The sequence below is a fragment of the Barbatula barbatula genome (genome assembly GCF_947034865.1).
Source record: "Barbatula barbatula genome assembly, chromosome: 19".
NCBI classification, from domain to species: Eukaryota; Metazoa; Chordata; class Actinopteri; order Cypriniformes; family Nemacheilidae; genus Barbatula; species Barbatula barbatula.
Genome location: NC_136782.1, coordinates 13,302,958 through 13,320,009, shown reverse-complemented (window position 1 = coordinate 13,320,009; position 17,052 = coordinate 13,302,958). Strand labels below are relative to the sequence as shown.

Genomic DNA, 17,052 nt, shown 5'->3' with positions numbered 1-17,052 from the left:
AACATCTGAGCCCAGAGTGATGTGTTTGTCCAAGACCTCCTCACCATGACCCTATTGCCATTTCATACAGGCCTTCAGCTGAAAGCCAACAAACACAGACACAGAGCAAAAAGCATGATCCATCCAACATATCTGATTCTGACATATTATGAGCGATCAGACCCATAAAGTAATACAAAGACAAAATAAAAGAAATAAAAGAGCGGTCAACTGATATGGGAGGGTTTACAATGAGTGCCCATGCAGAGAACACATGGAAATGATCAACTAGATAATGTCTAGTTTATTTTAATGTACAGGCCGAGATCATCAGAACATATGTATATGTTTAATATAGTACAGTACAGCTGTGTGATGGGGAATTTTGGACCAATAAAATTTCACTGTGGGCAGGACTACCCAGCATGACCTTAGAATTTTCATAAAAAATATTTCATTACTTGTCACATTATTGCCTTCCCTTACCATCTTCCTGAAACTGTCTAATAACATCCCTTCTCCCTTATCCAATTCATCAGTCAGACTTCAGCCTATCACAGCTTTCCATATTCCTGTGGGTATTGAATCGTTTTTCATTTACATGTAGTGTTTAGACCTTCCTCTTTCCACACCATCTCCAGCAGCTTCGTGAAGAGGGGGAGAATTATGCAAATCAAAAGCTTGATATTTTTGCATGTCTGAGCAAGAGAACAAAACACACCCACGCAACACTTCTGACATAAAAAAATAGCTATGGCAACCGATATTAGCATGAGAAATATCCTTCGCCTCCGATCACTGATTTCTAATTCCATAATGGAAGAAGAAATGCAGCGGAGCGGTTCATTCTGCAATGATATAGTATATAGGCGGCTTTAGCGGCGACAACATAAACAAATGTTATGTGGCCCAAACTTCTGGTAGACCTCCGCAAAGAATCAATAACTGTTCAGTAGTTTCGATTTAATTTAATACAATTAAAATAAAAAAATGTTACATCAAATAAATGGTTATAACCAAACAGGGATTGCTTTTCCCGAACAACAAAACTCTGTGGTTAACCACCACAGTACGATGCATCTTTTGAGAAACTAACTAGCCACTCACGACTGTTTCCTGAAAACATAGTAACTTTGTCGCACATCTGTCGTTTGAACCACGTTGGTTCAACGTCACATAGTTGGTGCAGTAATACGTCTTCTAATTCATCCGTACACTGCATCTGAAATTTTTTTGCTATCGTATTATTGCTCTCTATTGTCTTATTTCGCGATGTTTCACTCATTCATAAGTGTCCTCCTACGTAACTCCACCCAGGGATTCCCCAGGTTCCAGGCGCATTCGCACTTTGTAAAATTGAATTTGTATATTTAGAATGATGGATATAATATGCACTGCATGTTGCTTACCCTTACCTTGCCAAAAAACATGATGTATGATATCTACATGTCAGAAAAAAAGGAACTATGCACCCCAGAACGGAAGTTAATTGTAATTTAAGAACATTTGTTGACTTCAAGGCCCCTGTATGATAAAAATTATCAAATATTATTCTAATATTTACGGAAAAATGTTCACTAAAAAGTCCTGTAAAAAACTAAATTTTTTGATAAGCTGGGGCACCAGAAATGAACTGTGAAAAGAAAAATCCCTGAAAGTTTTAGCTTTCTACGGTTTTCTTGTAAATTTTGCAGCCTTTCTCTGCAAAATTATAGTTTACTTTTTATTTTATTTTATTTATAGTATTATTTACATTTACATTACATATATTTATAGTGGCAAACGTGACTTGCAAGTAGGAGAGCATATAAACATTTGTCAACACGCTAACAAACTAAACAGTACCGTTAGTGTTTGATAAATCTGTATTTCTAAGTCAACCCAAAGACATTGTAGAAATCTTACAGTGTAAGAACAGCTCTTCATCTGTCTTTGAAAGACGCCTGCAAAATTAGTCACACAACCTCAAATAATGCTAAAACTATTTCATGGCAGTGGCTCTACGTCATACACCTAATCCCTGTCATTTAAATCTGTTCCCACGGGGAAAGTTTTTTTCAGAATGAAAAGCCTGTCTTTCTCTCTACACAATCCTATTCTTACGTAAATAAATCTGAACCCTCATTCAAGCCTACAAACATGCACAAACAAGCTGAGCCTTAAAAGGGTCATACGTGTTTTAATGTGTCTTTGGTTTGTTTTAAGTTGCCCATGCATGTATTAGACACATAAAATGGCAAAAATGTAAGTGTCGGAACAAAAGTTGCATTCTATCTAAAAGCGAATGCTCATCCAAACCTGCCTGAAAATCTTGTGTAACCACACCCCCACAAATCACCGTCAGTTATGATTTGACTAAGACCACCCAAATGTATATGCAAGTAAGGTGGGCGTACCCGTCAGTACACTTGCTTTGGAACCCATTGTTCCACATATGGTAAGAAGCGTTACGTTTCCGTCACATGCTTGCATTATTCGTCCAATCACTACGCACAGGTTAACTGGCCAATATAGCACTCCTCGCTTTTCAGAGCGATGAGCTTTGTTAAAAATCAGCTCGTTTCAGATAGGCGGGGCAAAAGGAGATACAAACATGCACGGTATGTGGAAAATACAGTGTATAAACATTGCATTAGATCTAAAACAAAACCATAATATTCGTTTTAGCAGTGTCTTACGACCCTTTTAAAAGAATGTACCATTCTGGTGTAAAATCAAAACCACTGAGAAACATTACAGATACACAAAATGTTATGTGGCTATTCAGTGCAAATCATTCACGTGTCTTAGTGATGTTAGCAGAGACAACACTGGAAATGAAACAGTGTGCTTTCAAAGTACTGCTTTCGCTTCCAGACATCAGTCTCTGCCCACACTACTTCCATACCATTGATCTGTTAGTGAGTGAGCGGCTGACGGCTGGATTGCCACGGAGAGCAAAGCAGATGGTCTCATCAGGGCACACCCATAGCTCAGGTCAGAGCTGTCTCCGGGGGGGCTGAACATCAGGACAGGATGTGCCAGAGAGAACCTTTGGCTCACCCAGAAGCGACAGGAGCGTTTCATGCCTTCTACAAGTAGATTTTGAATGCAACATCCACAATTATTTGTATATAAAAGGATTTTGTTGAAAGATGATTGTAAGCCCACCCTCATGTAACTTAAACTCACATGAGTTGTTCCTCTATAGAATACAAGATGAGGGAGGGACATAATGTCAAGATTAGTTCGCTAGTCAAGTTTTAGGAGATTTTGTAGGCAATGTTAAGAACAACATTAATATTGATTAAGCTTTGAGATTAATGGGTGTCTGTGAAGTCATCTTGGTTACTGCATTGCATATAAATGCAGTGTACTTGTTTTTTCTAGTAAAGGCTTCAGCAGCGGTCACTGAGATTCAAGCAGTGGTTGGGTTCAGGGAATACAATTAGGTTATAAAGTGTAAAATGTTACTTTTTCTTCATTGTCTTCAATGTCTTGTGTAGCGCAGTGGTTCCAAACATTTTTATTTTGGTAACCACCTAGACAGGTGAAATGTATCTTGAAACCCATCAAAATAGGGCTGAAAACATTCTCTTTTAGAAATAGTGAAAACTTTTTGTTTTCCTTGTCGTTACACTGAAAATAATAATTTTCAACCCAGCGCTGTGATAAAAAGAGACAAATATAGCTGGTGGGTGGGTTAAATGAAGCAGGAACATTTTTATATTTGACATTTGACATGAGATTTAAGGGTTAAACCAAAAGTAAATTTACAACCCAATGGTCAAGTTTGTCCACTTCTGACCCAAAGCAGCATTTTTTACCAAAATACCAAATGGCAAGATTTCAGAAAAGCTGTTATTGGTAGCCATTAACCTTTTGAAGCCTATCCTACCGTGTGACCCACAGTTTGATAACCTCTAGTGTAGCGAACAACATGAGCCTTGATTTACACCCAAACCCCCTCTTAAAACAGATGCATGATGGGATTACGCTACACAATCTCTCTGGCAAATACACAGAATACATGTAACCTACTCTCTCAGAAGAAGAGATAATCTCATCATTGACAGAGTTTACATAAGTAATGTGGCAGTTTAGAAATAATCGTACAGTGTTTTGGAGTGGGGAAACATCAAACATAAAAGACTATAAAACTGCAAAAGTTAAACTTAACTCGCTCTCCGCTGCCAAACAATAAATGCCAGAAAAATTATCTTCCATCTCCTAAAATTTGCGCGATCTAAATTATGCATGATGCTATCAAACGGGAGACCAGCCAAAACAACCGTGTCACATGAAGAAAAACACGTCATTGTTTCACTCATCCACACTACAATGTGAATACTGCATTTGAGTGCGTTATCGAAAAGCTCAGTTTTGTGTTTCAAATGAAAACGCATTAGTATGAGGATTAGTATACAGGGTATGAGGAGACATAATCATCTCAAACCAGAAGAAGGGAGGAGACTCCACCTCTTATGTTATTGCTATTAAAAAGTTTCATGACATACCCGTTTTAAACTATAACAATATGTTAATATATTTCCACCGCTTAAATTCTACATCACACAGAGACAGAAAATTTGAAACAACATATAGGCCTATGCAAGGCTGTAACTTTGGTTTGAGTTTGTCATTGTGCTTGCTGCTGTCCACGTGATTAAAAACAACCTTTCAGTGAACTATTTTTAGAGTGTGCATCAACTGCTCGCTCCTACTTCTCCGTGGGGATGACGACGTGTGGTTAAACATCATAAGAAACACATTTGAAAGTGAGGTGGACCCGAACAGGATTTTGAAAGTGGAGGGGACATGTCCCCCTTGTCCCCAGTGGAAATTTCTCCCCTATGCCTATGTATCAGAAGTTCTCTCCGTGTTACATACCCCTAGGGCCCCCAACCCCCTCCGGGTTTGTCTGCCCCATTGTTCGCCTGTCTGGAACGCCGCTCCTAGCTGCAGGGACCTGAAAGAGGGACACCCAACACCCCTCTACTCTTCTTCACCCACGGCCCAAAAAAGCTTTTTCATTAAGGTAGCACAGCGCTCTTATGCAAGGCCCCACACCAGCACAATCACGACCCCCCAAACCTCAACACACAACACCACACACACAGTTAAAGGCAAATTCCATGTCTTTTTGAAAGCTGCTGGGGAAGTTCATGGTCAGCTGACTGTGCTCTTGTGTTCTTCTTTAAACAGGATTTAACAGAGAGGTGACTGAGAATGTCACAGCTCTAGTCATTATTGCAACTTAAAGGGACAGTTCACCCAAAAACTAACATCCTGTCATCATTTACTTACCCCCTTGTCATATCAAACCTGTATGACTTTCTTTCTTCCAGAGAATGTTGTTAACTGGACCCCATTGACTTGCAGTGGTTTTGTGTCCATACAATAGAAGTCAATGGGTACCGCTGTTGTTCAGTTACCAACATTCTTCAAAATATCTTCTTTGGGGTTCTGAGGAAGAAAGAAAGTACTAAAGGCTTGAGATGACAAGAGGGTGAGTAAATGATGACAACATTTTCATTTTTGGGAGAACAATCACCTTAAAGTCTGTACTATTATTTCTTATACATCCAGTTTTTTGCAAGAATGCTGACGGAAAAGCAGAAGTGTGTTTCTACTGCAGTGTCCAATACATCTCTGCAGAGATCACTGAGCACCTTTAGCCCCACCCCAAACAAGAAGAACATTATACTTTACGATATACAGTTCTCCGAGTGTTTACGGATTTACTTTCATTCAAAGTGACTTTCAAAAGCTTTCTAGGGATTTATTTATGAGTGTTTCTTGTAAATCAAACCCGCAACCTTGGCATGATCCACCATTTGAGCTGCAGGAAGCATTTGACCAGTAAAAGCCATCGCTCATCAGCTCAGTTATCACTACTACACTATTTTCTAAATATAACACCATTCTTTAAGTGCCAGTTCAACAAAAAAATGATTTGTTTACTTAGCCTTATTGTTCCAAACTCATGTGACTTTTCTTTACCATGGAAAAGGAAAGAAGTTAGGAAGAATGTTGGGGACTAAAAGCCTCAGTTACCATTCTGAGGCTTTTAGTTTGTGTTGAAAAAAAGAAGCAATGGAATAGAGACTGATGCTGTCTGTCCCTGACATCTGACATTTGTATATCACGCAAGAAAAACATTGGTAAGTCTTATGGGTTTGGAACTGTTTTATGCATTACATTTGTTCACAGATGCCAATAATGTCTAGCACCTTATAAATACCTATATTTCCACTTTCTTCTCTTATAAATTCCTCATGATATAGTTTCTGTGATCTACAAGACCCAGTATCCTATAGCTGCAAATCCTACAGGTGTAAACTAAAGATGTACACAGATATTTATACACATTATTTTTCCCTAAGATTTCAATAAAATAGAGTGAGCATAAAAGACAAGCTAAAAATATACCAAAACAAATCCCATTTTAAGTTTCACTTCATAGAAAATACAGAAATATTTAGGGTTTTCATAATCCATCAGCCAGATCAGATAAAAATATAAAGCTCAACATATTGTAACAGCAAAAAATCCAGTGCATTCTCAATTTCAATTAGTTGACAACAAACAACATTCATTTGATTTTGTCCCACTGGCAGCATGAAAAAACTGCACACTCCAGCATTGCAACAGTGGCAAATCTAAGCCATGAGTGTCATGAGGTTAAAGTTCATATCTTTACAGACCACTGCAAAAAATTTCCCATCAAATACAATTTGACCAAAACAAGCCACTTGATATGACCTTACGCCTCAAGCACTGAGTGCAGACATAATCCGAATCACCAGCCGCAATGATCCACTTCTTACCTTCTGTAGACTTGTAGGGTTCAGTTGAGTCTTGTCGATGATTTTTATTGCAACCTGAGAAGACAGAAACAGAACCATTGGAATGGTGCTGACACATTGACTTGACAACTAAATTACATACAAAAGGACCGATCAGCTGAAAAGATTATAAGCAGCTGACATAATTGCTCCCGGTCAAAGTGTACAAAAACTCAAGTGAGCCAATTCATAAAGCCAAGTTTTCTTTTGGCAAATAAAGTGAAGCGAGGTTGTTTAGCCTGTAAAATGAGGTTGCCATCATAAGATGGGGTCTTTTGAGAGGTTTAGCTAAAAGCTGTGAGGAAATCAGTCAATTATGCCCCAGTCTTACCTCTCTGCCGGTCAAGATATGGCGTGCCAACTTGACTTTGGCGAAATTGCCTTTGCCGATGGTTTTGAGCAGCCGGTAGTTGCCGATGTGAGGCTGTTCGTCCGAGCAGGATGCGATGGAATTCCGGCAACGGGCTCCGAGCGATCGACTCGACCATCCCTTCTCTGAACGACTGCCCGTGAGAGAGGCATGCTGGGGGAGCAAGAGAATATGTCAATGCATTATGAGTCAATTATCTATTATACGTGAAAATATTATGGATACATTGTACTTAACTCTTGATAGAATAGTTCACAGAAAACTAAAAATGATTTAATCATTTACAGTATTTATCCTAATGTCATTCTCAAACATTCTTTCCTCAGAAAAGAAGATATTTTGACACAACAGAAGATATTCTGAATAACATTGGTAACCAAACAACACAGGCCTCCATCCACTGAGACATTTCTCAAAATATCTTCTCTTGTGACCCACATTAGAAAAACTCACATAAAGGTTTTAAATGCCATGAGAGTAAATAAATGATGAATCTTTATTTTGGGTTGAAGTATCCATTGAATCCCTTGACATGTAGGACAAGGTCACATTTCCTGTGGCGTCTCAAAGCCAAGCTAATCTCTACTTTACTATACATTGCTAACACGTTTGAAGTCTGGCTGTTTCAGGACTTAGCATGAGCGAGGCAACAAGCAACCTAAATCTAATCTATTCAGGAATGCATTGCAATATTAAACTGCTCTCACACCTCGACGTGATGTGACCCATGTGGCCTTCTTATACCCAGGCACCGTGGATACACACAATCAAGTAAACACACCACCAACATTGTTTACATTTACTGCATATACGTGGTACTACTTTAACCCTGCGCTTGTGCATGAAGGACATTTTTCTTCTCACAGGTCAGAGAGTTGAATGATGGGAAACAATATTGTGTGTGATATGCTCTAACTCACAGTATGAATAACTTTATACAATCGTGGAAAACATTAGAGACCATTTCAAACACCATTTTCAGTTGTTCTGAATTTAATATTTACTGTGAACTACTACAATATTTCTTACACATTTCCAATAAGATTTTGTGTCTTTTTGCAAATAAAACTAGAGAAACAGGTCAAAATAACAGAAAAGATGCTCTGTATTTCTTCAGACCTCAAATACTACAGTGAAAACAAGCTCATATTCACGTTTAAGCAATACAACAGTATAATTTGTATTCATTTAGGAAAAGTTGAGAAGTTATCTTTTCTGTGACAACCTGGATTTTTATCACAGTTTTCATGTGTCATGTCATTCTGTCAGTCTATCACATTGCTGTTGGATAACTTTATGTTAGTTCTGAGGTTTCATTCAATAGACCACTGGACTGGAATGGCCACAATACAACTACAAATGCTGATTAAATGGAAATTTGGAATGGTCTGCTAATATTTCCTGGCTGTATGGGGTAAGGTTATATCACAATTTCTTCATTCGATCTCATTCGATTATTTTGAATAAATAAACATCATAAAGCAGTGCTGTGCCCTGATAGCTGTGCAAATACATCTTCCGCTGTATAAATACAAACTGTGTAAAAACAGCTCCCCGGTGGACACCGCAATACACGTGATATTGATAAAGTAAGCTGATTCATCGGGCAAATGCAGAAAACATTGTTTGGAAACCATATCGCACTCTTCCCCAGGCAGGGGATGGGCGGGGCTATGTATACCTACCCGAACACAGAACTTACAGAGTGTGGTTGTAGCCGCTATGAGGCTGCTCGGGTAGCAGCGGCAGTCAAATTTGTCCAGTTAAGAGTTGTTTTGCCACTAATTTTTTTTGAAAAACTACAAAGTTGAATAACTACAAAGTGTTGCTTTAAAGTTATTGCTACATTCCTGCATCCCCCATTTCCAGCACTGTGAACATTCACAGTAACACAGACATCACCCCCACTCCCCTACCACCGTCCCACCCTTTCCAATCTACACATTGATTATTCCACTGCTGCTCGGTCTGATTACGCGGGGCAATTTATATGGCAGGGTGGGGGTAGGGGTGTGGTTGATGGGGGTTTAACTGAAGGCCACTGATGGAGATGCTTTAGGATGGGGGATGGAGAATGCACCACGCTTGTGGTGCTTTTGACAAAATCTGTGTTTAAGATATAAGCAACCTATCAAGCAATGTACAATTTTCCACTTAGCTTGACTTGTTAGGACTATTCAGTCGACAATGATTGATCCTGATATAAAACTCTCCAGTACCTCAAGGACAAATAACAGATTGAGTTAAATGAAAGCACAGCCGGGAGGACTGAATTGTCTAGTAACTATTTTGTGCCAACCAGGAGATTTCACTTCATGACACATACATAATGCACACTTTTGTTATCTATGGCCTAGAAAGAGCATTTAAAAGCTCTAAATGTTTAATATTAACCCTAAAGCATCTGATTATCTATTTAACACAATGTATTGGAACTAAAGTATTGAATGTTGTTTGTCTATTTTAAAGAACAAAATAGCCAAACAAGATTCCACAACACAACCTAATTCTGGAGACCCGCCTCACACCAAGACAATAGGCCTCCTCTCTGGGCAGCATCCTGCTTAGGACCACATGGGACTAGAGATGGGTCAGGGTCAGTCTATCCAGACACATATCCTGCCATTGCAATGGATCTTACTCGCAATATCCCCTTACAAGGGTCTGTGTCCTGTACTGTTTTTATTCTACAGCATTTAACACTGCTTCAAGCCAGTTTCTTCAGTGATGATCTCTTTCACGGTGCTTTCTTGAACGAATGCAAGACAATGAGCTCAATTTGTTGTGCGTATCGTTGCAGTATATAATGTCAGATTAAAGTGCTTGAGAAACAGGTGTACGCCCAAGCAGGAGTGAAGAATCCTGCCAAGACTTAATCCCGCATGTGTCCTGTCTTGAATAGAAGTCGTGTCATGCCCTTCTAATTGCATTGCAGAGTAAACGCAACAAAACAGCTTCAGGCCTTTTTTTAATAGGTTCGGGTAAAAATGTGCAAATTTGTAGATTATTTTTGTCAGACAAAATGTTTATCCTGGACCATACTGGTTTTGATTGACAAAAGGCCAGTTTCATATTGCAAACTAATAGACTATGGATGCTGTTTCAACGATGACACTGCCATTGATCGTTCTACACATATGATAATATTATAAATAACTCATCAGACTCATCAAATTTGTTTTAAGAGCCACAATGGTTACAAACTTATACAAGAAAACTTTAAAAAGAGAAATTAAATATGAACTGACTGAAAAACAACATTTCAATAATGATGTGAAAATATCATTATATGAATTCTTCTGTCTAAAACAGTTGTGTAGTAAACATTTGATATTGTGACAGCCCTACATAGCAATTCGTAACTAGTAGTTAACCGATATAAAGCTGTGGCAGATTTCGCGCCTGGTCTGAAGTTAACTTGACAACAAACTGTGTTTGGTTATAACATATAGAGGTCGACCGATATGGGTTCTTCTCTGGCAAATGCCGATTTTTGTTGAAGACATGTCTCTTTAAATCAGTTCACTTGAATGAGAAAGATTGAGTGTTTATTGCAGGGCACACGATAGCAGTCTATTTCATAGTAATAATACATTGCTCAAAACTTTTAAGGACCTTCTCAAACCGTTCTGAAGCATGCGTTTTGTTTATGTTTGGTGGCAGACACTGCTATTAGTCAAATGGTCATAACCTAAGTGAAAACCAAAATGAAACAATCTCTCATATTACTCAGCCTGCTGCTCATAACTTTGTTTTTAGTCATATTAAGCTTTTAGCCTTTTTCTATTTTATAGGACAGTAGAAAGCCTGACGGGAAAGTAGACGCTCTTGTGGTCGAATGCGTTTTAACAGCCACGAAAGACCGCCTACGGACATGCGTAAACGAGAGGAAACAACAAGTCAGCATTTAAACTTTGGCTGAAGACTCAAAAGTTTGGTTTAATGAAAAAAAACGTACCAAGCAAGCAGAATTCTCTTCATTTCAGATTTCTAACACACACTTAAAGTTTTCAGCGTGTCTCGCGGCTGTCAGAGCAGAATAACCTCTGTAACGTTATGTTTTTCTGCCCCTGACATGTTCATTTTTAAATTGTGTGCACGTATTTCGTCCATTTGATAGAAAGATCGACCAAATCGCATCTTAATACCAAGTACAAACAGAGTCCAACCCACAGGCACATTTAAGCTGGAAAGTCAACGTGCGTGTATTTAATCAATGAAATATACAAGACTAGATTAAATGTCAAGTGTATAATTTTTCGGATGATCTATTGATAGAAATGCAAAATAATATACATAGATATTTCTTCAGAGGTATATAAAGAGCTTACACAATTAATATATATTTCTATCTACATACACAGAGGGTCCCCTTGCATGTAATGCGCCATAAGCCGTCGTAGTGTTTCGAAAGGGAGGGGTGGAGTGAGCAGTTGGTTGCATTTCCAGTCTTGCCGTTAGATATTACTGACTGGACCTTTAAAGCTTGCCGTTTTCTTGTGAAGTTAGCAGGTAGTTAAAAAATTACCAGGCAGGCAGAGGATGACATTACAGTGTTATGCCGGTGGTAATCTGGTTGCCGCAAGAGGCAGCGTCGCGTGTTCCACAACAACGCTCAGCTGCTCACAGATGCAGACGCCCCAAAATGGTCTGGCCGATCAATCGGTCAACCTCTATTAACATAACAATGTTTTTTATATTTAATGCATTTTTATTGCTATTAATATTTTACTTCATAATATTGTTCAAAATTAAATAAAACTACTCAATGGTTATTGATTCTTTGCCGTGGTCTACCAAAAGTTTTGACCACATAACGTTTGTTTATGTTGTTGCCGCTGAAACCGTCTATACTGGGTCGATCATTTTTCATTTTAATTATTGGCATTGGCAGCTAGTATACACTTTTACAATTGGACGATCATTTTTAATAATAATATTTTTTTCTGTTCACATAACACTAGCAGAAAAGGCCATTGGACACATAGAAAAATGACCACAGTAACGTGGGTCATGTAAGGTGGATGAGATACAAATAGTGTATGGTAGGTACTAGCAATACATTTAAATTCCAGAATATTTTCTCATAGAGTCACATTTAACTCCCAGAGATAAACATAATGGCGTGTGTCCAACTTTTTATGGTTTAAGTTTGTTTTAATGCTAAGCTTCATTCTACTTACTAGCCACGTAATACACAATAATGGTTTATTTAGTTTCACCAATTTTCTACATGTCTCTTATGTATAACAATTGCAGTCGACCAGTGTTTTTTTTTTAAATTGGCATTGGCCATTAAAAACCCATATTGTTCATCCCCTATTTATAACTATTTTACGAGGTGGCTAATGCGTATTAAGTCTTATGACCTCACCGTATTCATATATTTTTAGGTGTAGGGTTGGGACGTTTTATTGCTTTTTTCTTTTGTACATTTTGGTATGAGTAGCCAGTAGTTCACAAATTCCTGTGAGATAAGACTGACAGAACACAATGTAAGATTCCCTGGACGGATAAATTATTTACTCGGTTAATGTGGAAATGCATCCGTTTGTACACACATGCTTCTATTTTAAACAAATGACCAAGTTCTACATAACTGCCTTTATACTAAGTCATGCATTGTGGCTGAAATGCCAATGCCCCTCTGCTGCATGTTACCCTTTAGTTTGCATCTCTGTCATGAGAGAAACCATCTGAATAACTACTAGAGTCGCTGCAAAGCATTCCCATGACCAAAGAGCACAAGTCTCACCTTGGCATCAGATTAGAAGGCCAAACAAAAAAGGCCAGGCTGAGGCCCATCTGCTAACCGCACTCTGCAACCCCCCACATCCCCTTAAACCGGTAACATAACCCCCTCGTGCGCACGCACGCGCTTCCCTCACTACACCAGGATACAACATCAATATCAGTCGTCAATAGCAACAGTCGGTGTAGCAATCGAACAGGATGGTGTAATCCTTCCACAATGACTGGCATAAAACATGCTAATTGTGTGATGGTCGTTCTTGGTCTAAACACACCCCCGGATTTGTAGAAAACATGCTCAAAGTTAAAGGTAGATAAAGACTAGATAAACATGTTTACTTGTAGTGGCCAGACAAAACCGAGGAAGAATTTGTATTGTATTGAAATGGATTTCAATCTATTGAAACTTGCCTGATGGCAGTACACAACGTTGTTGTGTTTTGACTGGAAAAACAAGATATGGTGGCTGAGATATTTACATATAAGATCATCACAACGCTATTCCTTTTCATAGCTGTATTGTAGTTTAGATGAATAAAGGAACAAATGTTCTTTATAAAAGATATACATCCGCTTTAAGCTTTGCTATGCCTGACAGACACAATAACCTTTGTTCATTCATTGCATGAGAACGTATGGGCCAGTTTCACAGAACCCCATCAAGCCTTGCGGTTACCCTGTCCATCTGACCCCAACATTGAATCAATTGTCCAGCTTAACGGAGGAACAATAGAGTACCAATCCTCTTAGTAAATTTATCTTGGAAAAAAAATGGAAACATACTATCCAGTGAAGGGTTTAATGTTAGTCTAGGTTGATTCTCTCGTAATAATGTTTTTTGCTGCAATTTAAAACACTGCAAACACTGGACTATTTCATTCCATGACAACAGCCTTGTCACAGTACATACATACATCCACTCAAATATAACAGACTGACAAGCACGGCTGCCAATTTCAAAGGTGGTTGAGCTCCTTAAGTAACATCATAAATGAGGAAGCATCAGAGGAAGAAGAATGTGTGAACACATACCATAAACACTTCTTCGCCCTGTCATTCAATTTCCTCTTTTGAATATTTCCACACTTTAGCATAAACGGTTTACAATACACAACACGCAAATATAGTTTTTGTTCTATGACACACTTTTAGTCAAATAAGGCTAGAAACAAACTTACAAAAGTTGGATTTTACCTGTTACACTGTGAAATGTGTCATTTTTAATTGATACAAGTATTTGTTGCTTTGTGCATTGGTCAAGTGCTCACGTATGTTGCTTTAGTCATCATTTTGGTCACAGTTGTTTCCTAAATCAGTCACGTCAGAAAGAGTGTGATGTCAATCTTATTTTCCACTATTGCTGTTTATTTTGGGAAATGTAATGGCTGCCATGATGACTGTAACTTAGACTAAACAAAGTATGACACTTTTCGTTACATTTCTTTCATAAATTGGACATGGCCTATATCTGTGCTTCTTTCCCAAGCATTTTATATTGTGTTTGATTTGTGTTTGTGCTATTTCTATCTTATTTTCTGTTCCTTCCAATCGGCTGAAACAAATTTAGGTTTGCCTGTTTGTGACATAACACGCTGTTGTGTCTGTGAACCTAAGGTCAATGGCAACATGAAGATCATGGGTTTGATTTTTAATTACACACAAACCAATAAAATGTATACCTTACATAGATTCAAAGTCACTTTGCGTGGAATTATCCAACTTTTTGTAAAACAAATATGTTAACATCAAAGACCTTAAATATCACTTCTTTTGCTATATACTACTTAATATTTACGTCAGTCACTGTGTAACGTTTTTTTTACAAAGTTTGGGTTTAATACTTCCTTTGGATTAGTAGCTGCTTTTGTAAAAAGCAGTAAAAATAAATAACAGTAGTCGTAAGAACAAGCAATAATCTTTCACCTGAACATTTAAACAGCGGCATGTAATATAACCTGGAAAGCAGATGTCTTGCACATTTCTTGATGCAAAACCAGGAAAACTGACACCCGACATCCCACTAGCATGATAAGAAAGGTTGATTTAAGAGCTCAGAGCAGATTACCAGAAAGTTAAATGTTAGTCTAGTTTTGAGGGGAAAGTATAGCGGCTTTGAGCTAGAAATTTAATATGTGTGAATGCTGTTTTTGCACTATACTTTTAAACATAGCAGCCTTTTTGCCACGCTGATGTACAAAATACATTTTAAAAGCCTCATATTTTGCATGTCACTGCTACCAGTGAATGTCAACGATGTAATTGTGAGGTAACACACGTGGGACTTTAAAAACATGTTGACACATGTCAGTTTTATCAACTGTGTGCTCAAACACGGTATGAGTAATCCACATACAGAAGTAGATTATTTCACATTTACTGGCAGCATTAATACAAAAAACCTGATGTGATGGAGAAACCGTAATCAGTTTAAAGATCATCTGTAAATTGTATCATGTTGCTAGAATGGTACTTCTAGCTGAATACAGCTTGCCTTTTGAAACAAACATAAAAGCCTAAGTTAACTGGCCATAAAAGGGGCTACCGCTCACTTTAATGTAGGCCTAAGGTTTTCCCAGAGCATCTTGCATACTTGTGTTATGGAGGATATAATCTAAACATTAACAATCTACAAATTTAAGGCTTTAGTTGTTCTCAATGTCAGGATCCCTTTCTCTAAGAGCTGTAGGACAACAAAGACAGCTGTCTACCCAGTAGCTACATGTCGACGCATGAAATGTGTGACACTGGTCTAAGGGGGAGACGGGAAGATGCTTTCTTTATTTTCCTTAAATTAATTAACGTCTTCTTGGATCATTATTTATTGTTAATCATGCCTGGGAATTAAACGAAGCGTTACACTTTGACAACAGCCCCTGACACGCACACGGCTTTTATAATATCATTTCCTCGCTACAATGCCAATCCATTTGAGTCTACTTTACAATAGAACGTCATTACCAATTGCTCGTCAAGTGAAGGTTAATGACGTCACAATGCCTGTAACTTACGTGGTCTGCATTCCTGTCGTTCCCCGTCTGTAGCGTTGCGCGAGAGGACATCGTCCCTGGAGCTTCAGCCTATAGCAGGACCGGATTTATTTCGGCCGTCCGTGTGTGTATTCACTAACTGAATCGGCTCCGAAAGCAGAAACGGTCGTCATCGACCGGCCCGCAGTATCGCGAGGCTATCGCTGCCCTCTACCAACACCAGCAACGCTGGACCGAAGCGTTCTCTTCAAACAATCCCCATTTTCGATTGAGTTTCTTGAATGGCACGCGCGATCCCGGTGGATGAGGCTCGAGATATAACGCTAGATGACGCTCATGTCTGCGATGGTTTGACGAGCGTTAGATCATTGTGTCCATATGTCCCATCCGAGTGTCCTCATACCGTTTCCAGACCGTAGTGTCTGTGAACAGTTCTGCTCGTGTCTGTTGATTTCTCGGGGATCTAGCCGACCAAAAACCGAGATACAAAAGACAGAAATCGCAGAAAGCAAAGGCAGAACAGAAGAGGAAACGGGAACAGAGCTACGATAGCATCAAAAGGGAGAAAACAACCTCATTTTTGACACCCTGCAGCTTTTACCAGCGAGTCGGGGTTGTCCGGAGAAAATAAACCACTCCCTCGAACGCAGTGTCTCCTTCAAAGAGTCACCCGCGTACATTTCCAGGAACAAAACGTACTAATGAATAAATAACACACAAAACGATAAGGAATATGAAATATCGAGGGTTTTACGAGTTCGGCCCGGTTGATAAAAGCGCTCCGAACAAAGCCCGGTGCTCGTTGTCCTTTTCCAAGAAACGTAAGTGTATCGATGCTCCCAAACAGTACCAAATAAAAACTGTACAGCGGCTGTAAAATCTACATCCCAGTTGCGTGTGACACTGGCATGAAGGAAGGACGTCAGGAGAAGAATAGGCTGGGCTGGGCTGGGCTGCGGCGGACGCTCTCTCTCTCTCTCTCTCTCTCTCTCTCTCTCTCTCTCTCTCTCTCTCTCTCTCTCTCACACACACACCCTTCCCCCATGCTCCTAAAGGGTTCATTCATTCATGTAGCAGAGCCATCGTGAGACACCTACAGGGTAGCCGGAATAAACGGGTACTACGCCTTCATCTGGTC

The 17,052-nt window shown here is 39.0% G+C and overlaps 1 protein-coding gene across 6 annotated transcripts in view; it reads right to left on the bottom strand.

Moving 5' to 3' along the window:
• Nucleotides 1-17,052, bottom strand: part of mark4b (MAP/microtubule affinity-regulating kinase 4b) — a 37,579-nt gene extending 20,527 nt beyond the window's left edge. For 5 of the 6 annotated variants that reach the window (XM_079482096.1, XM_079482094.1, XM_079482095.1 and 2 more), the window contains exons 1-3: nt 15,936-17,046; nt 7,138-7,329; nt 6,789-6,842 (exon numbers count right to left, since the gene is read on the bottom strand). In XM_079482096.1, the coding sequence (XP_079338222.1) occupies nt 6,789-6,842; nt 7,138-7,329; nt 15,936-15,986 (297 nt within the window). In that variant the 5' untranslated portion in view covers nt 15,987-17,046. Of the gene's footprint in view, nt 1-6,788; nt 6,843-7,137; nt 7,330-15,935 lie in introns of all 6 variants that reach the window. The other variant, XM_079482092.1, reaches the window with a different exon arrangement.